We start from the raw sequence: 24,761 nt of genomic DNA, 5'->3' as shown, positions 1-24,761 counted from the left end.
ACTCACCCTATTAACCAACTTGCAAATGCAATGACAAAACCATTGTCCAAGCCACGTTTTCATCATTGCCTCTCCAAACTAGGTGTTGTTATACCATACTTATTTTGAGAGGGTGTATTGATTCCTACCCATGTACATTTGTTGATATCTCAACAATTACTTCAATAAAATAACTAATTCACTTTTATCTTCTTTCAGAAAACACTAATGTTGATGCGTTTGTTGCTTTTATTCTGATTATAGTTGAGAAAAAAATGCTCGAATTCAATTTCTAATAAATTGAATTTCATTTTGTATAAAGTGAAAAAGACAAGTTTGTTTCGTCAAATAACGTATTAATGGAGTTTTTTGTTTCTCTAATCTTCATTTATGCTTAGAAACTTGGAAAAAAGATTATCCTAAAATGATCATTAAATAGTGTAACCGGTGCCTCTAAGCACCCATTAATCGGGACATTAGTAAAAATTAGCATATAAAAGTAGAAATTTCATAACATGCAATGGCATCACCAATGAACAAATGATGTGATAATTATTTGATGCCAAAAGACCTCTACTAATATAGCATTGCAACAACATACTCCATCCTAAAATTGCTAACTAATAACAGGTACAAGGGTTTTGTACTCATCAGCTGATGAGCATTTCTACTACATTCATTGTGTAAGTTTTCACTAATCATAATAAATTGACATCCGCAAAAGGAGTTCTATTGGGTGATAAACTCGTAATCTGTTGCTGGATTTTGCCTTCATTGTAGCCCCATTTTGATCTGTTGTTGTTCTCCAAGTTGTTTCCTTCTTTCTCAATATCTTCAAAGGCCGATGTCCTCATCTCTTCGATTGATGCTAAGCTGGGCACGACTATGTCTCGCTTCTTTGGTTTTGTATGGTTATCAACCTGTTCAAGGCAACACCGGTTATGTTCAAAAATTATATAACAATGTCACAATGGTAGCTGGATGTTCATTATTCTGAGATCAAGTGTTCTAAACTATATATGGAAACCCTACCAAGTAGTCTCTTGTGATGCACTTCTCAGCTTCACTTCTGATATTTGAAATGCTTTCACCATGTTTTTCTTGCACTGTTTTAAGTTGATCTAAGCAACAGTTTGTGAGGGAGTCTATTTCCTTCTTACATTCTCGGTCACGAAGTAGTGAATCTGCCAATGGACAGTATTTCCAGAGTTACAATGAGAAAGATACAATTCTAAAATGACAATAAGTCGATATATTACCATTGATTGCCGCTGTTATATCTCCAGTTCTAGCACCAACCTCTGCACCAGTAGAAGAGAGTGCAGATAAAAGTTCTTCATGTACTGTGTGATTTCTTTTGATATTTTCCCTGTCAAAGTAATCAGCAGCAAATTTAGGGAAGAATAGACCTCTTCTATACAACAAGGGAAGTTCAAAACAAGAAAAGCTTACCTAAAAGTCGATTTGATCTCTGCAAGACTACTTTTATTAAGTTCATTTATGTATGTCTTAGCATTTTCCCATTGTTGCCTAGAAACATTCACTATTTTCGAGCTGCATTAAATGAAGAGATGGGATCAAATAAAACAAATAGAGAGCAGGGGGCAGCTATTGCCTGCTTTGCAACTTGCTAATTGATTTGTTGAAACAGAAATTTGCTTCAACTAGCAAATCGAATGAAAACTTACCATTCTTGAAGGCCATCTTCCATGATACCCCTAGATTCAGCCGCTGAGAAGGTGTCTTTCACAAAATGACTTTCCACCTTTTCTATATACTTGCACATTTCCTTCCCAACATCTGCTGAAACCTGTTGCATCATGGACATCTGCTGCTGCAATGTCCTATTATCTTGAATATCCATGTCCTTCATGCATCCTGATGCCTCAGAGACCGATACAAAATAATTTCTGTAAGCAAAATTCCTACCGTGTATTTGTTGTTTTGCAAGATAAGAAAGTGGCTGCTTACTTACCATAGCACTTCTATTAGATGTCAAAGTTACTAATATTGCTGCAATCTTTTCTATAGCCTGCTTTTCCTCCCTAGTAGCTTCTTCCTGTTTCACAGCAGTTTACTTCATTATTAGCCTTCATTACTTTCCCATATCAATCATGCAAGCAGAATATCAACTTGCCTTAAATCTGTTTTCAAAGTTTGTTAATTGCTGAGACTTCTTGGCTTCCATTTCCTCAAGGACTGTCATGAATTTGGAAGCTTGATTATTGATGTCAGTCAAAAAATGGAATGTTGCCTTGGATATTTCTTGTGCTGAAATCAAGTTGCGGTGTAATCCCTGTCAATATCCACAGATATGAGAAAAACTTACTCAAGAGAGTGATAGTATGAATGAAATTGGACAATAACAAATATACCCACCTCCTCTTGTTGTCGAGCAGAGAAAACCAATAGTTCCTTCTGTTCATTAAGAGAACTCAGGAGATCCTCAATAACCTTCTTGGCCTCCAGCACCGCAGTAACAAGGAACTACAAAAGCAAAATTCATACACCGCTTAAGCAAATAAAAAATCACAAGTTTTCTTATAAGCAACTTGAGATAAACTAGGGTTCCTTGGATAGCATACCTGCTCAATGGCTTCTATTTGAGATGAAAATGCAAAACTCATTTCCTCCAGGTCGGAGGAAGTGCTCCTTTGGATTTTGTTGGCAAGTTCCTTCATTGTTGTAACTTCTGAAGCATATGTCTCTGTCATATTCTTAATCCTAGATTCCAAGGCTTTGGTTGCCTGCCAATAATTCATGAATCAAAGTAATGTAGCCACATGCATAGAGAAAGACACAGCAAAATTTTACACTCTTACATCGCATTTACTGGCAAGAAATGAATGAGCCTGCTCTTCCATGCATCTAAGTTGCTGATGCTGTTGAGAAACGGAGCCAAGGATGGTCTTATGCAAATCTTTTAGGCGCTGATCAAGCCGAGAACCAAATGTTAAAACAATGCTTCGATTTTCAGCTTCCATCTTGTCCTTATCATCTGCACAGAAGAAAATTCATATCTAAGGTCTCTGAAATAATGAGGGTGCATTTTTTTTATCTTCAATTTTGAATACTAATATGTACTAGTGTTGTTTCATCCGAAACTTTTGTATTCATGGAGCTGCCCAGACAATTAGGTCAGCTGCACCATGTTGCCCCAAACTATCAAAACATAGTGAGCATTATGGCCAATTGCAAACACAACTGATTGTAACCAAGAAGTTATTATACCTAGTTTAGCAAACAGTGAATTTATGTCCTCTGATGCATGTTGCAGATCACTACGCAACTTTTTTGCCCTCTCAATCAAAAAATTTTCTGTTCATAAACCAATTGTCGTTGTTACTGATAAGCAAAATGATACCCAATGAAGATTTCCAAAAATGACACTGGTACCTGAGCATAGCAGTTTGGAGATGATGAATTCCTTTTCTTTCAGTGTCAAGATGGCTGCCCTGTGGTTCTCTTGAAGATCAAGCAGTTCTGTCCCAGTCTTTTCGAGATTTAACTGGAGGAAAATATTATATATTTAGGAGCCGAAAATCATCCAGAACGGGGAGAAAAAAATATTATATATTTAATATTTCCAGTCCATGTTTACCTTGCAATCCTTCAAGACACTTTCTAAATCCAATCTTTGCTCTTGCTCAGTGAGATATAGCTCATGATACTTATCAGATTGCTGCATGATCAAGAAGAATCAATATAAATGCTTCATGGAAAGAAAAACTGAAACTACAATAGGTGGGAATTATGTTGAAAGCTGGACTGCAATGCAACATGGAGCCAGAAGCATGCTACTGTCGAGACCAGCAGCTATCGAGCTCAGCTAATTTTGCTTGGCGCGCACAAATGGTTTTTGGACCAAATGAAGCAACTGACATTGCTGTTTTGTTTTGATGTAATTTAGTTTAGTTCAACTTTAACTAGTTTCCAAAGTTAGTTGGATTAAGTTTGTGATTGGATTGATGATGTAAAAGCTGATATGTCAGCTTATTTTGTATTTGACTTAAGCTTGTATTAGTTTAGTTTAAGTGGGAGCAGTTATGTCATTAGGTAACTGTCAAATGAATCAAAATTTGTAACTCTTTTATATATTCAAATTTTGAATGAAAATTGGTAATGTTCAGTTACAATTTGCTGAGTATTCAATTTTGTTCACTGCTTTTGCTTTGCTTTGTTTTCTTTTGCTTCGATACTTCTTGCTTCAGTTTTGCAAATTCTGTTTTGCAACTTTGTTTGATTTTTGCTGCTGCCATTGTTCTACAAATGGTATCATGAGCCCGAGTCTTTGAGGGGCCTTTGCTTGCATTCTGTTGATTTCAATTTAAAATCTACAGCAAAGCTTAAAACTAAAAAGGATCGAAGCACTTAAACTCAGTCTAGCAAGATGAGTTTCACTCCACCACCTCCACCAGTGTTCACTGGAGAAAACTATCACATTTGAATAGTTAAAATGAAGACTTATCTTCAGGCACACGATCTTTGGAGTGTGATTGAGAATGATGCTGAACCACCTCCATTGAGAGCCAATCCCACCATTGCACAGATGAGGCAGCATGCTGAGGAGCGAGCCAAGAAGCATAAGGCTATGGCCTGCTTGCAAAATGGAGTCTCTGATGTGATATTCACTCGCATCATGGCCTGTGACTCACGAAAACAGGCCTGGGAGAAGCTGAAGGAGGAGTTCATGGGGACTGAAAAGACAAGGCAACAGCAAGTGATCAACCTCAGGAGAGATTTTGAAAATTTGAGGATGAAGGAGTCTGAGACCATCAAGCAGTACTCAGACAGGATAATGGCCATTGTCAACAGCATTAGGCTCCTGGGAGTGGACTTCACAGAGAGCAGAGTTGTTGAAAAGGTCATTACAACTCTCCCTGAGAAATTTGAGTCTAAAATCTCTTCACTTGAGGAATCGAGGGACTTATCAGCCATTTCATTGTCTGAGCTGATAAACTCCCTGTATGCACTTGAGCAAAGGAAGGCAAATAGGTAGGAGGAGAATTCTGAAGCTGCTTTCCAGGCTAAAGCCAGTGAAGGCTCAAGTATGAGTGCAAAAGGCAAGAAGCCTTGGCACAATAGAAAGGCCAAGTCAGGAAGAGATGAAGCAAAAAGGGTGTTTCCACCATGTGTTCACTGCAAGAAGACAACACATTCAGAAAAATATTGCTGGTTTAGGCCAGATATCCAGTGCAGAAAGTGCAAGCAGTTTGGTCATGTAGAGAAGGTGTGCAAGGGCAAACCAAGGGAGGCTGCTCTACAACAAGCTAGACCAGCTGAGGACATGCAAGCTCAAGAGGAGCATGTGTTTACAGCAACTTGTTTTGTTGGTACAACAAAAACCAGCAATGATTGGCTACTAGACAGTGGCTGCTCACACCATATGGCAGCAGATGAGAAGTTGTTCAAGGGCTTAGACAGAAGCTTCCACTCTAGGATCAGAATTGGAGATGGCAAGCTGATTGAGGCTAAGGGCAAGGGCAGTGTGCTGGTTAGCACTGGTTCAGGTAACAAGCTGATCTCAGATGTGCTTTTTGTACCTGACTTAGACCAGAATTTGCTTAGTGTAGGCCAATTAGTTGAAAAGGGCTATACATTGGTTTTTAAGGATGGTTGCTGTACTGTTCAAGACATGAATGGTCTGGAGTTAATCTCAGTCTCCATGACCGATAGATGCTTCATGCTGGATGTTAGCCAAGTAGAAAGAAAGGCATACACCAGCCTTGCTGACAGCACTGACTTGTGGCATAGGAGACTAGGCCATGCCAATTTCAGATCGCTTGATCTGCTACATAGGCTGAATTTGGTTGATTACATTTCAAAAGTTGAGGTTAGTGGGAATGTTTGTGAGGTTTGTCAGCTTGGTAAGCAGGCTAGACTGCCTTTTCCTGCTGACAGTGCTTGGAGAGCTCAAAACAAGCTCGAATTGGTGCACTCTGATGTTTGTAGTCCTATGAGAACACCTTCAATCAGTGAGAACAGGTACTTTGCCCTGTTTATAGATGATTTAACAAGGTTGTGCTGGGTCTACTTCTTAAGGCAAAAGTCAGAAGTGTTTGAAGCCTTCTGTAAATTCAAGGCTTATGCTGAAAATCAGTCAGGCTGCAAAATTAGAGCTTTGAGGACTGATAATGGCTCTGAATATGTGTCTGAGAGATTTCAAAAGCTTTGTGACAGTGATGGGATTCATCATCAGCTCACAACAGTCTATACTCCTCAACAGAATGGAGTCTGTGAGAGGAAGAATAGGACTGTACTGAACATGGCCAGGTGCCTCTTGTTTCAAGGCAAGCTTCCAAGTCAGTTTTGGGCTGAGGCAGTTAACACCTCAGTGTATCTGCTCAATAGACTGCCAACTAGAGCAGTCAAGGATAAGACTCCTTATGAGGCTTGGCATAGAGTTAAACCTGTAGTAACACACTTGAAAGTGTTTGGTTGTGTGTGTTATGCTCTTGTTCCAGTGGAAAAGAGAACCAAGCTCGAGAGCAGGGCCACTCCAGGAATCTTTGTTGGCTATAGCAGCAACAAGAAGGGCTATAGAGTTTATGATCCTATAGCAAAGAAAGTCTTAGTCAGCAGGGATGTAAAATTTGATGAAGAAAATGTGTGGAATTGGAATAGTGCTGAAGCTAACATGTTTGAAATGGATCAGTTGGACTTGGTTGCTGAGCCTACAGAAGAGGAACCAAGTGAATATGCTGTAGATGACACACCAGTGAGGGGCACCAGAACTTGGCTGATGTCTATCAGAGGTGCAATGTTGCTGTGATTGAGCCCTCAGACTTTGAAGAGGCTGCCAAGGACAGAAGCTGGATGGAAGCTATGGAAGCTGAGCTGGAAATGATCAATAAAAATGAAACATGGGAGTTGGTGAGCAGACCAGAAAATAAGAAGGTTATTGGGGTTAAATGGGTGTACCGGACCAAGTACAATGCTGATGGCTCACTGAACAAGCACAAGGCCAGGCTTGTGGTAAAGGGTTACAGTCAGCAGTATGGTGTAGACTTCTTGGAGACTTTTGCTCCAGTGGCAAGACTGAACACAATCAAGCTACTGTTTGCTTTAGCAGCTCAGAAGCAGTGGAAAGTTCACCAATTGGATGTCAAATCAGCATTCCTGAATGGTTTTCTCAAGGAGGAGATCTTCATTGAGCAACCTAAAGGTTTTGAAGTTGCTGGACATGAAGACAAAGTGTACAAGTTAAGAAAGGCCCTCTATGGCCTGAAACAGGCACCAAGGGCCTGGTATGACAGAGTTGATCTTATCTGACCAAGCTTGGATTTGTGAAGAGCCTTAGTGAACCTACTCTGTATGTTAAGAGGTCAGAATTTGAAACCTTGCTGATTGTCTCCTTGTATGTGGATGACTTGTTAGTGACAGGGAGCAAAGTTGAGCTCATTGATGAGTTCAAGATTCAAATGCAGCAAGTGTTTGAGATGACAGATTTAGGGGTCATGACTTACTTCCTTGGCATGGAAGTTCACCAGTCTGATCGGGGCATCTTCATCAGCCAACAAACATTTGCTTTGAAGATTCTTGGCAAATTTTGCATGCAAAATTGTAAAACAGTAAGTACACCAGTGGCACAGGGTGAAAAATTAACCAGCAATGGTGATCAGCAAAGGGTTAATGAGAGGCATTATCGAAGCCTAGTTGGTTGTCTGTTGTATCTAACAGCAACCAGGCCAGACATCATGTTTGGTGTTAGCCTGTTATCGAGATTCATGCATTGTTGCAATGAGGCACATTTGAAAGCTGCAAAAAGGGTCCTTAGATACATCAAAGGCACAGCTAACTTTGGTGTAATGTTTGAAAGTGGGAAGGAACTGAAATTAGAAGGTTACTCTGATAGTGATTGGGCAGGATCCCTCGATGACATGAAGAGTACCTCTGGATACTTCTTCACACTTGGATCGGGCATGTTTTGCTGGAGTTCAAAGAAGCAACAAACTGTTGCTCAGTCCACAGCTGAAGCAGAGTACATTGCTGCAGCAGGAACAGTTAATCAGGCCATTTGGCTAAGGAAGCTGCTTCATGACCTTAATGAAACTCAAGATGAAGCAACTGAAATTTGGGTGGATAATCAGTCTACAGTTGCGATAGCTAAGAACCCTGTGTTCCATGGTAAGACTAAGCATTTTAAAATCAAACTGCATCTTGTTAGAGAGGCTGAACAAGCAAAGGAAGTCAACCTTGTGCATTGCAGCTCAGGGGCACAATTGGCTGACATAATGACCAAGCCTTTAGGGGCTGCTCGATTTGAATCTTTGAGAAGTGCAATTGGAATGTGTTGCATACAGTCCAAGGAGGAGTGTTGAAAGCTAGATTGCAATGCAACATGGAGCCAGAAGCATGCTACTATCGAGACCAGCAGCTATCGAGCTCAGCTCATTTTGCTTGGCGCGCACGAATGGTTTTTGGACCAAATGAAGCAACTGACATTGCTGTTTTGTTTTGATGTAATTTAGTTTAGTTCAACTTTAACTAGTTTCCAAAGTTAGTTGGATTAAGTTTGTGATTGGATTGATGATGTAAAAGCTGATATGTCAGCTTATTTTGTATTTGACTTAAGCTTGTATTAGTTTAGTTTAAGTGGGAGCAGTTATGTCATTAGGTAACTGTCAAATGAATCAAAATTTGTAACTCTTTTATATATTCAAATTTTGAATGAAAATTGGTAATGTTCAGTTACAATTTGATGAGTATTCAATTTTGTTCACTGCTTTTGCTTTGCTTTGTTTTCTTTTGCTTCGATACTTCTTGCTTCAGTTTTGCAAATTCTGTTTTGCAACTTTGTTTGATTTTTGCTGTTGCCATTGTTCCTACAAATTAAACCTTCTCACTAAGGTTGAGATCGTTCTCCAGTTGCTCTATCTTCTCCATCCTTGCCTGCAAGATTATAAGTTAAAATTCAAATCAATCCCCTAGAGCCTACATTAAGAGTATCCTTTTTTTTAAGAGTATCCTTTTTTGATAAGAAACGTTAAGTTCTCTTCAAAATTCGAGGAAATGACCTGTTTTAAAATTTATAATATGCAACATATCATAACCTAATAAAGTGCACTAAAGAGAAATATTGGAAGGTTACCTTCTTTTCTGCTTCCTCTTGGACAAATCTTTCATGAGGTATGTAAACACCGTTCTTGTCCCTAGCTGCTCGAACATCTGGATCAATTTTGTTTTACATTTATAAGATTCTAAATTGGTATTTCTGTATCAATCAAAGATCAGTGAAATTGTAAGTGCTTCCCAAACCTTCTTTCATTCTCTCAATTTCCAAGTACAAATCTTTAAGCAACACAGCCTTGGACATTTTCTGGTTTGCCTGAAATTATTAGCCTTTTCATTAGTAAACAAAATATTTATAAATAAACAATTAAATAGATCAAAAGAGGCGTTAACCTCTGGTCTATTTTTTATATTCTTAGCACGATATGCATAATCTAGAGTGCTCAGTGTTTCTTCTAAAGAATGAGCAGATGGAGATATTGTGGCAATAATGCAGGTCTTCGTCTTCCCTCCCAAAGAATCTCTCAAGAGTCTAGTCAGCTTACTATCCCTGCAAAGAATGTGGTAACCACGAGAAGACAGTTACTAAAAGAAATTTAGAAGCAACTCCATGGACAAAAAAGAGTTTTAAGGAAGCAAACCTATATGGTATATGAGCTGAATGCTCCACAAGTGCACTTATGACCCGGCCAAGGGTAAGTAAGCTTTTGTTAATCTCTCCTGCTTCCCTTGCACGACCCTGCAAATTCAATTTGATGAAGAAACTTGATAGTTACAGAAAAATATCCATTCAAAGACATGTCAAATACATAAGAAGCACCATTTTTCCCTAAGCCTATATTCAAATAAAAAGATTAATTAAGCACCAGATAATAGACTTCAAAGCTAAAATTGCATACATCTACCTACCTCTCGAGCACCAGAACGAGAAATATTCTCAGACCCTGCCAAATCAACCAGATTAAGCTTGCCACATTTTATCAACTCCTAATCTCCCACAGCCGATTCTTTAATGTGGACAGTGATGGAAAATACAGAATGAGAACGGCTTCAAGGCAAAGAAAGTCACCTTAGTTCAAAAGGTTCTTACACCAAGCATCATTAACAAATCAAACAAATTAACTAACCCAACCTGCTGCGCTTGTTTAATAAGGTATCAGCGGTACGCCTTTTGGCTGCTCCACGTTCCAAGAGAGTATAGATCTCATTAGCACTATATACAGCTTCTTCTTCTAGACCTCTCACAATAACACAACCCTTTCCATCTTCCATCAAAGAAATCGGTTTTCTTTGCCTATCTTCAGCATATCTTGAACTCTCTTCAGGAGCCAACAAATCAGTTATTTCCTCATTGTAGAGCTCCAAAAATGTAACTTTCATGCTATAATCAGCATTTTGAGCCTCTAAGGTATCAAATATTTGTCTCACTGCTCTTGGAATAACATCAGCCCCCGCAGGCAAGTCCCCACCCTGTATTTAAAAACACACTCCTTTACTTAGTAATCATAAAAGAGATGTTTTGGACAATTTTTTCAGCACACTATAAAATGTCCTTCTTAAACAGAAAATTGTGCATCAAATAAGATGTCCATTCTTTAACAAGGAAATCTTATACCTTGTTTCTCATCCCACCCTCCATTGTATAAGTTTTGCCAGTGCCAGTCTGTCCATAGGCAAAGACAGTACAGTTGAAACCATCAAGTACTTCATTAACAATTGGGGCAATGGCTTGATCATATATTGTTCTTTGCTGTGCCTTGGGGCCAAAAACCTAGCAAAAAAAAAACTTTGAAATTGAAAAAAAAAATCTAATAAACCCATAGGCATTTTCGTAAAATAGGAGCTGGAGCTTTTACCTTGTCAAAAGTGAAAACTCTGTCTACTTGCTTGTTAGCTACATTTTGCAAAACAGTAACTTCCCTTTTAAGTTCATTACACGAAATCACTCTCGAAACATTCATCTTCTGCTCATCCTCGCTTAATGGCCTAAAACCAAATCCATCAAGAATTAGATTAAATCAAATAAGAACTTTTCTTTTTCAATCAATAATAATTAATTAATTTTTTTAAGAAAACAAAAATACCTGCATCTAAGCAGCACTTGAACATTAACCTCTTTATCTCTGTCTTGGCGATTAGAGAACCAATCAGGTCCTCTAGAGTCGGCACGGCGTCGTTCCGGTCGGGGAGTGAGGAAAGGAGATGGAGATGGTACTAATCCTCCCATCGCACCTTTTCTAAACTGATCTGGAGTGAGCGACATCGTTTCTTTGTAGGTTCTTTCTCGTTCAAAAATTTTTAGAAAAATCTAATCAAAATCATACAATGATAAATGAATCCCAAAGAAACAAGTTTTCAAAGAAAAAAAAAAGAAATTATAAAACTGAAAATAAAAATCTTACTTGGAGTTCTTCCTTTAGTGAAAATCTTTTGAATAGAATCTGAACAAAATTAAGAGAGATGCGATTTTCAAAGAGCTTTATGTTTTCCGATCTTACTTCAGTTTCCTTTTTGTTTCTCACTTTGTAGAAGTAAAAACTGGGTCGTTCGGTTTTTTTTCTTATTTTATAACAAAATTTTACTACTATTTAGTATAGGTTTGGCAGCAGAACAGCGTATGTTCAAATTGTGTGCTTTTTCCCAACGGATACTTGAGGGATGTGAGAGCCGTTGGAACATGTGAGGGACCCACCATGAAATTTCAAATATCACTTTTGAATTTGATGATCAGTATGGTTGGGTTGATTTTGGTTAGAGAGGTAGCTTTCTCAAATTCATGTTACGGTGATTGCACTCAATAATTAAAGTATAAATTTATGTTGGAGTCACATTGATTATGTTGATTATTCAGATTTTACCTTGTTATTATAATTTACTAAAAAAATTAATAAATTTTATATTTAGAATAATTCACTTACTAAAAACCTTTTAACTTTAAATATTATTTATGACTCCAAATCTTAATTAACATAACATTTCATACTTTATGCATGTAACTCATACACATCAGATAAGTACTTCACTTATAAAACAATGTAAATATATTTGATTTTAGACCAACCTTTCTTAAAATAAAATTATCTAATCTTCAAGGTTATAACAAGTATTTTTCTAACAAAATACCGTCGGAGCACTAGAATTCTAAAATTAAAGGTTTTGATATTGGTATGTAACTACCATGCTTTTCAAATATGATTTGTATTGATATTCCATTACAATGAATGGAAACTATATTTTTCTAAAAGGGAAAAAATTGCATTGAAATAGAATGATTAAGCTCAACTCGAGGATTAATTCTCACATAGATTTTATGAGAAATTATACACGTAATCTGTCTAATCAAATTAACTAATTGTACAATTTTATGGAGAAGCAGTATCCAACTTAGCAATGTAATCAATTATTTGAACCCCCCCCCAAAATAATAATAATAATAATAATACCTCGTGTATTTAATGGAAAAGCAAAAGTGAGATGCAGAAAGTTGAAACAAAAGCCAACATTTAAGACAACCAAAAAGAATGTGGAATTCATAAGACTACCAAATTGTCTTATACAGAATCCAAGCAAATAGACAATGTTTTAGCTACATGAAAATTGGCTTAGCAATATTAGAATCATCACACTGCAACCGATCCGTAAAACACTACTTCGGCTGGGCCAGTCATGTACACATGATTGTCTTCCTCCTTCCATTCAATATCTAACGGACCTCCGGCCAAATCCACCGTGCAACTCTATTTCACAAAATGTATAATAAAATAATCAAGTGAGACGAAGGAAAAATTAAAAATTAAAATAAAAATTAAAAAAGACCTCTTTTTCACCCTGCAAATATGGATGGAATCTCGAATTCCTCCTCTTTGGTATAAGAAAACTAGGTTAAATACTTCAAGATGAAAGACATCAATGTCCCATTTCATTGGCATAAGCCCATTGACCTTATTTCATTAACACTATTTAAACATTCCAGAACAACACTTACCCTCCCAGCACGTCCTTCGAGAACAGCTGCAACCACCACAGCACAAGCTCCGGTTCCACAAGCCAGTGTTGCTCCTGTGAGAGGCAATTGACATGAGCTTTTAACAAGAACAAGAACCCAAAATGATGGCCCATTTTATATATGCACATGGGAGTACCTGCTCCACGCTCCCAAACACGCATTTTCAAGTGTTCATGAGAAAAAACTTCCACAAATTCTAACAAGACAAGGCATAATCATGGTTAGAGAGTGGATTTGCTTAACAGGAGATAAATGACAATCACGTAATAGGAAAACCATTTCATCACATACAAAAAGCATGAAGCCGTGCTAATAGATGTTACCCATGTAATTGATTGCTTAACATCATCTCAGAGATTAGATAATAACTAACCTGTGTTGGTCCTAGCTGGGAACATTTCATGATGCTCAAATTTAGGACCAATTGCAGCTAAATTTAGTTCATCAACGGTCAAATTCTGCTCAATCGCAATCATTAAGCAAAAGAAGGTCAGTATTAGAAATGCAAATGAAAAGAGAAGGAAGAATAGAGGAAATGTATCTCAAGACATCAGTCAATGAAAGCATTTTCTTCTAGAACAAGTAATTCAATGTAAAAGACAATTTTCACAGGCATCGATGAAAAGTTGGTAATTGTACAAGATTGGCTAAAACAAGCAGCTCTTTTAACAGTTCCTAGTATTGTTCTTCACTTGAAGCATACAATGGGTAAAAGGTTTATGATACTCAGGCTCATGCACATAATTGATATGCCAACAAAAGTTCGGCACGGGTAGATTTCTTGTTGTCTGCTACAAGCCAAACCTTGAGTCAAAAAGTTTTCTAGGCAGTAAATAACGAGCAAAAATATTTGAATATTGCAGAGGAAGTATAGTTAAGAATAGTTCATATAAATATAACATCCCGACTAATCTTCTCATCAATCATCACCCAAAATACAAACCTGGCTTTGTCTGTTGCCAAAAGTCACACAATGCGGATTTCCCATGCTAACACAAGTCACATTCCAAGTTACTCCATCTACATTGATATCTGCTTTAACAGCAGCTTGATCTTTATTTGCTGGTAACTTTGTAGGAACATCTGATGCTTTAAGAATTGGTTCACCCATATCAACTTTAACCTGAGATCATGCAGCTCCATGTCAGATGCATTAAGCACCATAGATGGAGTACTGTAACATATAGGATTCCAAATAAAATACCTTTCCGTCTTCTTGAATTTCGGGAACAATTAATCCCGCACCAGTATGCACAGTAAAACTGCATAAAATTAGAAGAGAATGAAACCCCAAAGACATTTCAGCATAAAACTTCAAACTGACTTTTTAACAATGAAGCCGCATTTAGGGACAAAGAGAATAAAACATTGCTTCAAACATATACACAAGGCAACATTATGACTGTTGGGAACATAGAAGTACACGCCATTAACTGTACCTTTGCTTCCCGTGTAAATTCTCAAGTTCGGCAATGAATCTCGCAAAGCACCTTACCCCATTCCCACACATCTAGAAGAAAAAATATTAATTAAAAAATAAAGCCAAAATTCTATTTTTATGTAAAAAACACATAATTGATCCAAGAAACCACTCAATATTCAATTTCAGTGATTCAACCAGAGAAACAAAGAATCAAAGTGACACACTAAGTCCCCATTTAGTTATCACTTTCACTAACAGACGTTTAGCTTTGATAGAAAAGGCAAATAAATAAGCATTTGGATACAAAATAAAAAAGGTAGATTCATTGCTAAATGAATTTAAACAATTAAAAACATAAATAAGAATTGTGTTAAGGCATGAAATTATTTTTATACAGAATAGTTAAGTTTTAACTTGTATTTATACTGAAAGTTTGGTTTCAGTTTGAATCAAATATATTTACTAATATATACGTCTTTTAGCAACTTTTGCGCAAGAAAAAGCTGATTACCTCGGGCTCGCTGCCATCGGAGTTGAAGATTCGCATAGTATAATCGGTACCGTTGACTCCCGGCATCGCAAAAATCACTCCATCAGCTCCGATACCGAAGTTCCTATCGCACAACTTCACCGCTTGCTCCGGCGTAATCCTCGGTTCCGTCGAGTCCCTGTTATCAACCTACGGCAATAAACAAGAATTCAGCTAAGGCAATTTGTGCTACATTTTTCCCAGCTAAATATAAATGAACTGGAGAAATTACCAAAATGAAATCGTTCCCAAGGCCGTGGTACTTAACGAAGTGAAGAAATCCACTTTCCCTTCGGTCAAGGAACGACGTCGTGGAGATTTTCTCTGGAGTTCCGATGCTCATGGAAGATGCAGAGACTCGAAGGTTAGGGTTTTTAAGAGAAGAAAAGTTGGAACGAAAAGAATCGAAATGAAGAGAAGAAGTTGATCGAAAAGGGGCGGCGATGGAGGCGGGTGAACGGCGAATTTGTGGCGGGAGGGAGAGGAAAATGGCGGCGGCGATGGCCATGAAGCTTTTGGTTTCTTCGTTTGATTTGAGACGGCGGGTTTTTAGTGTTGCGGTGGCGTTTTTGCAGTCAAAAATTGGAAAGGGCAACTGATTTTTCATTTTTGTCTTTGTCATGTAAAAGAGGTGGTGGGATCCTACGCGGATTGTGAATCGTGTAACCCGTTTGTCTATGAAGAGATTTGATCAGATTTCATGATAATGAGAAGATTATTGAGATAACATATTGTATACGATACTTCGGGTTGAGCTCAGCACAAGCTTGTAGATCTATGTGTACTAGTTCCAACTCTAATTCTTTAGAGTTGAAACTCTCTCTTGCTAGAAATGTTATCCCACACCACTGTATATTTACGATATTAAAATAAAAATATCATATTAAATTGTAGTAAAATAAAATTTAAAAATTAAATATATTAGTACATGATGTTATTTTTAATTATGAGTTAGTGTTAAATTAACTTGTGATATCAACACAATTAATAACATTTTATGGATATATATCAACTAATAGAGATAATAAATTATGCATATTAAGTTAAAAATGTAAAAATATATCAAAATAAAGTTTTGATTGAGTTGTAAATTTAATGTTTTATCTATACAATTAGCACAAATTTAAATATCACTATATGCATATTTTTATTATTTTTTGTTAAAATGAAAAAAACTAAAATACTCTCAAATAAAATAACTTGTTTTATTTATGGGAACTCCCCCACATCATTGCTTGTGCTCAAGCAAGGAAAACTACATACAAAATAAAATAAAAGATGTTCATAACTACATATAATTCTGGCATGATATATAAATGGCTTACCACTTTCAGTATCAAACACCTAAATTCAGTATATTACAAAGTATACAAGCATTAAGGTTTTCAATTATATAAATCCATCAATAAACCATATAGGTAATTTGATTATCCTAGTAGAATAGAAATAGTCGTTCTTGTAATTACTTAATACAATATCAATTCATGAATAAGTTTACCTAAGTCACATAGAACTTTTCAAATTGTAACGTTTTGAGGCTTAAGACAAGTATAGAATTCAAGAACAGGAAGCATCAAGATAGTTTCAAGCACGAAAAGAGTTTGACACATCAAAAAAACCTTTGCCCGCTCACCGCCTTATTTCACATTCTCTTACCTTTCTTATTTCTCCACATAGGAAGTTACAATATAATAAAGCAACTTCGACTAGCTCACGAGTTTTTGTGCACTAATGACTGAGTTTTCTACTTTTGTAACTTTGTCACCTTTGACATTTTTCAATACACCTTACTGACAATGCCTTTGTTTTTCAAGTACTTTTCTACTCGTATTGATTTTCTTTCTTATTTCTTTTGCATATATTGGCTAACCTATAATCACTATATCATACTGCTTCTTTTTACTTCACTTTGATTTTACAAAATTCGCCATGATGTATCTACTTAACCCTCAATACATATGACCAGACGTCTAAATTCATGCAATTCAAGACTAAGCAAAAAGGGTAAGTACAAATTAATAGTTTTAGCTTGGGTTTTGCATGAAGATTCATCAAGAAGTGTTTTCCAACTCAAAATAGGTACTAAGGATTAATAAATATGGTTAGCTTTTTGGCTTTGGGTTTATACCAAACAATTCATTTGGTCATCCCTAGGTATCTCAGTATTCACAAATTTAATTGATCAAGCAATCACAATTTCAACTATTTATCATACATACTACCATGCTCGTTTCCCTATATTTTCTATATCATTTGGTATATTCAATTACTTAATGCCTATTTACAATGTAATATATAGAACTTAGTAGTCCAATAATTGAAAATTTAAAATCATGCTGTCACATCCCAAAAATGGAGTTAGAAGAAACTGAGTTAGTGAAATCAATAGTGGTTACGTCTGGCTTTTTGAATTAAGGTTGTGAAAATTTTGCTAAGGAAATTGATCTGTTTTAATGGTTAAGTGTGTTGCTTGTATGTGTGAGGTTCTGGGTTTGAATCTCTCCCTTTGAAATTTTTGCTACTTTTGTCCTTATCTTTAACTCTGAACATCTAAATTAAATTTAATTCTTGCATAAATATTAACAAAAATGAGCTTGTTAGTTCAGTGGTAAGGTTTTAGCTTACCCTTTGGTTTTTTGTTCAAATCCCTCTGTGTGTGAAATAAAAATATTTTTGCTCCTCTTTGTTGTGCCGCTTATTCTATCAGAAATTTAGTCAAATTTAAACTCTAAGAGAAAACCTGATAGGTTAGGATTTTGTTTTATTTTCAATTTAATTGGGCGAGGGTTGGTGCCATCACTCATTCGTGAGCAGTTTCGAGGGTGGGTGGTAAGATTTGCGTTTTGAGATTCGTACCTTGTTGGAGTTTTCACATTTAAAGTGATGATTTTCTATTTTGCTTTTATTTTCGTGTGTAATGTGAGTTTGATTGTTTTGAAATCCTTGGTTTAGGCGAAGTTTCGACAATGAATGGTTTTCCGGCAAGTTGAGAGCTATTGAAATCGTTCGTTCGTTTAGGGTAAGAGATTGAATGCTTTAAGCGTTGTGGTGGAGTTAGTTTATCGTGATTAATTATTTTATTTTGAATGTCATTTTAGGGTCTAAAAGTGTGTTGTAACATCGTATTTCAAAAATGATTAGGTGTGTAATGAAAAACCCAAAAAACAGCGAATGACGTAAAGTCGAAAATCATTCTGTTGATGTCACACAGCCGTGTGGCAGACCGTGTGGGTCACACAACAGTGTGGCAGACCGTGTGGGTCACATGATCGTGTGGCAAACCATGTGGGTCACACAGCCATGTGGTTGGCCGTGTGACCATGTGGTTGGCCGTGTGGGTCAAATTGTAATAGCTCGATTTCCAGTTGTGTCAAAAATAGTGGTTTCAAGGCCACCAAATATGGCAAGTAAGTTCATAAATATTAATTATTATTTAATATTTACGGGTCAAATATGATTTTAGAAAGGTTTTTGAATTAGCAATTAGTGTTTTATAAATATTATTCGGTTAAACGGTTTTAGAAAATGAGGTTTCGGGACCTCGATTCTATAAATCGAGTCGCAAGTATTTTTATAAATATTTATGGAGTGTCTTTAGGGTGGTATTAAAGTTTCGTCAAGAAATTTTAACGTTTCGATTGTTAATTGATTAACAAGGACCAAACTGAAAAAAAAGTGCATTCCTGGAACTCCTTTCCGGTAAATCGGATTCGTAAATATTTTTAATAAATATTTACGAAGTTATTTGTGTAGTTAATTATGTTTTGGTTAAGTGAAATTTGCTTGAATTAAAAAAATTAGTTAAAAAGATTAAATTACAATAGAGGTGAAATTTTAATTATATATTAAAGAAAAGCTAAAGGGACTAAAAAGTAATTATACCATTCCTTTTAGTTGAGGCGACATACATATAAAAATATCAAAGATTTTTATAATTAATATATATATGTTTACTTAATAAATAAGAATATTATATTATATTATATTATATTATAAATAGCTAAAGAAACATAAGAAACGAAATGAAATTGAAACGAAACAGAGAAGAAACAGGGGAGAAAGAAAGAAAGAAAAAGGAAAAGGAAAATTTAGGGTTTCAAGGTTCAAAGTTAATTTGGTAAGTCAATTTAATCTATTTTCTTGTAATTTTTGAGTTTTTAGAAACCTAGAACAATATACTATTGGATTTATGTTGAAAATTTAAAAATTGGTGGATTTTTGGATATAGTTTATGTTGAATTAATTGATGAATTGGGGATTAAATTGATAGAATTTCAAGTTAGAATTGGGTAAATGATTTAATTGTAAAGAAAATTATAAGTTTTTAGTAATAGGGACTAAATTGATAAAATTTCAAAATTTAGGGATTTAAGTGAAATTAGAAAGTTAAAATTAGTCTAAAGTAGAAATTGAATGAAAATATGGAATTAGTTTAAAAGAAATAAAGTTAGTCGCGGTTTAGGGACTAAATTGGAATTTGGAAAAAGATGAATAAAAAATGAAATATTCAATATGAGGTTGAATTGTGTTGTATTGATAAATTTTAATTGTTTTAATTCCGTAGCTAACGTCGTACTGTAATTCTCGACTAAAAAAGGAAGGATAAAATCGACATCGAATAGCTCGGAATTCCTGGTTTGTATTTCTATAATCCGAAATTATTAATTGTTGTATTTTGATTAAATTATGATGTGAATGTTAAATAATTATGTAATGTTTGTATTTGTACCGAAATGTCTGGTAATGCTCCGTAACCTTGTTCTGGCGACGGATACGGGTTGGGAGTGTTACACACACGATCGTGTGATAGCCTATGTGGGTCACACTTGCATGTGTGAGATCGTGTGTTAGGCCGTGTGGACCTATTTTTTGAAAATTTTCACCTAGACCCGTTTGATTCAGAAATTTGTAATTAGACCACCCGTGGCGTCTGTTTGGCTTAAATAAGACTTGAAATGTGACATATGTTGATATATGTCTGTGTGTGATATAGATAAGGTATGTGAAAACTACATGTACATTCTCTGTTCTGATAATTTCGAAAGCATGATTACGTATGATAAGCATGCATGACATCTGTTTATGGGATACATATGTGTTAGTTTATTTATGCATGTGCATCGGGATGGGTTTGATATGTGATGGAATAAGTGTATTCTGACAGAATTACTGTACTTTGGCGGTTAAACCATACTGTCTGTCTGGTAGCTCAACAACACCTTTATGAGTGGCATACCACCATGTCCTAGTGTGATTAGATGGATGGACTCTTGTAGTCCTAATTGGTGTGATTGGTTGGACGAAGTTGGTGTTTAGCGGATGAGGGTAGGATATGTGTCTGCATCTGAAAATGTATATGTTTATTTACGTGTATTTGATTTGTTGCTTAGGATGTGTTACACACTGAGCTTGTAAAAGCTCACTCTTTATTTGTTATCCTCTCAGGTAACTGGCATGTTTAGGGTTAGACAATGTGCGGGAGCTCGGATTGGTTTTCCACATAAGATGGTTCGAATTATTTTAATTAAGATTTCTAGACTTTTGATTTTTGTACTAAGTTTTCAAATTTGGTTTTGTTTTTGGGTTTTTGATCTGTTCATTGGTTTTTGGGTGTTCTTAAACGTAAAACTGCAAAATCATACGAATTTGACAAATTGGAATTTAGTTTTCAACACTTAAAAAAAACTTTGAAAATATCTGCTGCAAAAATTAAGTATCAAACAAAATGCTTTTCCGTAAAATAAATAAGTTTTCGTTCTTTTTATTAGTAAAATAATTAAGAGATCATGTTATGGAATAGGTGTTTTCAAACTTGAGATTCTCCTAAAACTCATACGAGCTTAGCTAAATTAAGATTTTAGATCACACGACTTCTAAGCTAGATTTTAAATTAGTTTTTCATATGAGTTGATGTAACTTCTCTAGATTCGGCCATAACGTCTAGGTCAGGTTTGGGGTGTTACATTTAGTGGTATCAAAGTCAAGTTGTAAAAATCAAGCTATGATTTTTAGGTTTAAAATTTTTATGCATAATGTGTTTTGAAATTTCTGATTTTTAGAAAAAATTTTGGAAATCTGATGTGGGTGAATTTGCATAAAAATTTACTAAAGTTCTGAAAATGTGAATCTGAGACTCTGACGCCGATCCAAGTAAGTTACTTGGACTCTGGTTATTTATACTTTAGTTACTTTAGTTAGACTGATGAAATTTAGAGATTATTGAATAAGACATTATCTGTTTTAAGATAACTAAGCACTTCTGTTGAACATTAGACTTAGGATTTGTAATAACCTAAGCTAAACTTTAGACTTCTGAACTGAAGATAAGAAAAATGAGTTTACGTGATATCTGTGGTCGCGATGCGCGAGGAAGTGGTGGACGTTGTCAAGTGACTCACGCTGAGTCCTTTTCTCGGGGCAATATGCCCAATATGGAAATTAGCTAGTATGTGAAGACACTGGTCTATGAGGGCGGTAATTAGGAAACTGGGGACGATGTTGTGCCTTAAGTGTTGCTAAAAGATTTACAAAGAGTCATTGGGGCCCAATCTGTATCTGTGAGTCGAGTGTTCATGAATAAGCGACTTCGGTCGAATAAGACCAAGTTAGTAGAAGAGATTAATCACTTAGAGAGAGAGGTAAATGAAAGGAATAAGGTACAAAATAAGAGGAGTTCTGGTCATGTTGATTTGAATCTGCGGCCCAGGAAACAAGCCAAAATAGTTACACCATAGCAGGTTGAGGCAGTTGTGAGCGTGGATCGAGTTTTGATTTGTACTTTCTGTTATAAATGCTATCCGAGCAAGTATCGGAGGAAAACGGGAGTGCATTTTAGATGTGGATCCGTTAGCACCGTGTTCACGGCATTCTCTTAGTTGGATGCAAGTTTTGGCTCGGAGAGGGAATCAAAGACTGGTTTGTGCCACTATGAGTCAAGAGGATCGAGATGCATCTGGCAACAGTACAGGTACATTTGCGATCTGCATCAATTGTACCCTGCATTGACTAAGTGTTTGATTGTCATTAGAGTTTCTGAGATTTTGGGATTGTGGAATAGTTAGTAATATTTCTGTAAAAAGTTTCTGAAGATGATCCGAGATAGTGAATAGGAAGTTTGTTAAAAAAATTGTCTAGTTTGGGAGTGAGATATTGTCTAGATATGCATTGAAATCAGAGTTGCACAATGATAGCATGATGATCAGTATGAATGAGAAAATTTCAGATTGTATGGTTAAGTGAATGGTGTGATAGCAAGAAGTTTAGAGACAAAATTCTTTTAAGAAGGGGAGAGTTGTCACATCCCAAAAACTAGGCTAGAAGAAATTGGGTTAGTGAAACCAAGAGTGGTTACGTCCAACTTTTTGAATTAAGGTTGTGAAAATTTTGCCAAGGGAATTGATCTATTTAAGTTGTTAAGTGTGTTGCTTGTGTGCGTGAGGTTCTAGGTTTGAATCTCTCCCTTTGAAATTTTTGCTACTTTTGTCCTATGTTTAACTCTGAACATCTAACTTAAATTTAATCCCTACGCAAATATTGATAAGAATGAACTTGTTGGTTTAATGATAAGACTTCAAATTATCCTTTGGTCTTGTGTTCAAATCCCTGTGCGTGTGAAATGATAATATTCTGTCAGAAATTTAATCAAATTTAAACTCTAAGAGGAAATCTGATAAATTAGGATTTTTTATTATATTATATTTTTAATTTTTAAAAAATTGGTTTCCAAAAATCTCTCACTTTCTCACGTTACTCTCCCACACCCACACCCACGACCCCATCCCCACTTTTGCTTTTTATTTTTAATTTCTTTTTCTATTCTATACTCCCTAATTCCCATATTCTACTCTTTCCTTGCTTCTATTTTTTTTCTTTGTTTTGTTTTTGTTACATCTCTTTATTCTCCTTTTTTGTAAACAACCAATGCTTCATCATTTTGCTACCTTTTATTTTCAAATTAATTTGATAGAATTAGTGTTCGGAGTTAGTTTATCATGATTAATTAGTTTATCAGATAAACTAACTCAGAACACTAATTCCGCCACAACACTTAAAGCATTCGATCTTTTACCCCAAACGAACAAATAATTTCAAGAGCTCTCAACTTTTCAGAAAACCGTTCATTATCGAAACTTTGTCTAAACAAAGGATTTCAAAGCAATCAAACTTGCATTACACATAAAAATAAATTTAGAAAATCATTACTTCAAATGTGAAAGCTCCAACAAGGTACGAATCTCAAAACAAAAATCTTACCACCCATCCTCGAAATTGTTCACGAACGAGTGATGGCACCAACCCTCGCCAAATTAAATTGAAAATAAAAGGCAACAAAATGATGAAGCGTTGTTTTCGAAAAAAAAAGAGAAGGAGAATAGCATAGATGTAACAAAAACAAAACAAAAAAATGTAAAAGAAAAAAATAGAAACAAGGAAATAGTAGAATGTGGGAATTAGGGAGAATATAATAGAAAAAGAAATAATAATAATAAACAAAAGCAACAGTGAGGCGTGGGAGAGTAAACATGAGAATGTGAGAGAGATTTTTGGAAACCAATTTTTCAAAAATTAAAAATAAAATAAATTATAAAAAAAATTCTAACCTATCAGATTTTTTCTTAGATTTTAGATTTAACTAAATTTCTGACAGAATAAGTGACATAGCAAAGAGGAGCAAAAATATTTTCATTTCACACACACAAAGATTCAAACATAAGACCAAAGGGTAAGCTAAAACATTACCATTAAACCAACACACTCATTCTTATCAATGCTTGCGCAGGAATTAAATTTAATTCAAATGCTCAGAGTTAAAGATAGGGAAAAAAGTAGTAAAAATTTCAAAGGGAGATATTCAAACCCCAAACCTTACATTCACAAGCAGCACACTTAACCATTAAAACAGATCAATTCCCTTGGGAAAATTTTCGTAACCTTAATTTAAAAAGTCAGACGTAACCAGTCTTGGTTTCACTAACTCAATTTCTTCTAACCCGGTTTTTGGGATGTGACACACCACTATCATGCCAAATTTATAGTAAACACAATCAACCTATGTACATACTCCTAACCAATCACTTGTATTTCTACAAGCTCAAGGACACATTGACAAGAAAAATTAAAAGAAACACATAGGAAATAAAAAACAAATTTCCTATGTTACCCCACACTTTAGATAGCAAACTGTTCCTAATGTGCAACCTTGAATAGATAAGGAAATAAGTTACCTAATTGATCATGACATTACTGTAGTCTAATGGTGGTTGCTCCCTTCCTTTTTCATTAAAAGCTGGAAATTTCCGTGCTTCTTCCATGTGGGGTTTTTACACAAACTACATATAATTCTAATACTTCTATAAAATTGTCTAAATTAATTACAATTCCCAAAATATCAACTATGCTTAAATCTACTATTTTTCTTACTCCTAAATTAATTGTCATAATTTTCCATTGCATAAATATATAACTAAGATTTTTTAAAGAAGAACATTAAGAAGACTGCCTCATTCATCCTCCTCTTGTAGTCCCATTTTCCTTCTTTCTTCTCTTTGCTTTCTATGGAGTATTACAAATTATTAGTATAGTCTGCCTCCTAATAATTTATTTGGAGGGTTTATCTGTCTTTCCATTGAATCTGTAGGTACTCCTACTTCTTCGTATAATGTCGTTATTAAGTGTGGGAAAAATGCCCCTTTTGATTGGTCCCTTACACACTCAAGCATACTTTGATAGATCCATGTACCTATGCATATCTATTTCTTTTGCAAAATTGCGTACACCAGAATAGCCTATAACGGGTTGGTATTGGAGATATC

General features: G+C 35.6%; 1 protein-coding gene and 1 pseudogene across 1 annotated transcript; both read right to left on the bottom strand.

The window, feature by feature from the left end:
- Positions 1 to 339: 339 nt before the first annotated feature.
- On the bottom strand, positions 340 to 11,576 carry LOC107948875 (kinesin-like protein KIN-5B; annotated as a pseudogene).
- A 917-nt stretch (positions 11,577 to 12,493) lies between these two features.
- LOC107948874 (diaminopimelate epimerase, chloroplastic) lies at positions 12,494 to 15,760 on the bottom strand. The gene is made up of 9 exons (XM_016883530.2): positions 15,182 to 15,760; positions 14,932 to 15,099; positions 14,437 to 14,507; positions 14,202 to 14,259; positions 13,941 to 14,120; positions 13,371 to 13,455; positions 13,134 to 13,193; positions 12,977 to 13,050; positions 12,494 to 12,728 (listed from the first exon to the last, which is right to left on the bottom strand). The coding sequence occupies exons 1-9, from the start codon at positions 15,569 to 15,571 to the stop codon at positions 12,612 to 12,614; spliced, it is 1,203 nt and encodes a 400-aa protein (XP_016739019.1). The 5' UTR covers positions 15,572 to 15,760; the 3' UTR covers positions 12,494 to 12,611.
- Positions 15,761 to 24,761: the final 9,001 nt, after the last annotated feature.

The sequence above is a fragment of the Gossypium hirsutum genome, chromosome A04 (genome assembly GCF_007990345.1).
Source record: "Gossypium hirsutum isolate 1008001.06 chromosome A04, Gossypium_hirsutum_v2.1, whole genome shotgun sequence".
Lineage (NCBI taxonomy): Eukaryota > Viridiplantae > Streptophyta > Magnoliopsida > Malvales > Malvaceae > Gossypium > Gossypium hirsutum.
This window is presented reverse-complemented; position numbering and strand designations above follow the sequence as displayed.

What these genes read in the sequence shown, in the direction of transcription:
- LOC107948874 (XM_016883530.2), bottom strand. Translation starts at nt 15,571, where the DNA reads ATGACAAAGACAAAAATGAAAAATCAGTTGCCCTTTCCAATTTTTGAC. An exon ending in AAATTCAAGAAGACGGAAAG is followed by an intron (nt 14,121 to 14,201) that starts GTATTTTATTTG and finishes GCATGATCTCAG; the next exon opens with GTTAAAGTTGATATGGGTGA. An exon ending in TTGGCAACAGACAAAGCCAG is followed by an intron (nt 13,456 to 13,940) that starts GTTTGTATTTTG and finishes GCGATTGAGCAG; the next exon opens with AATTTGACCGTTGATGAACT.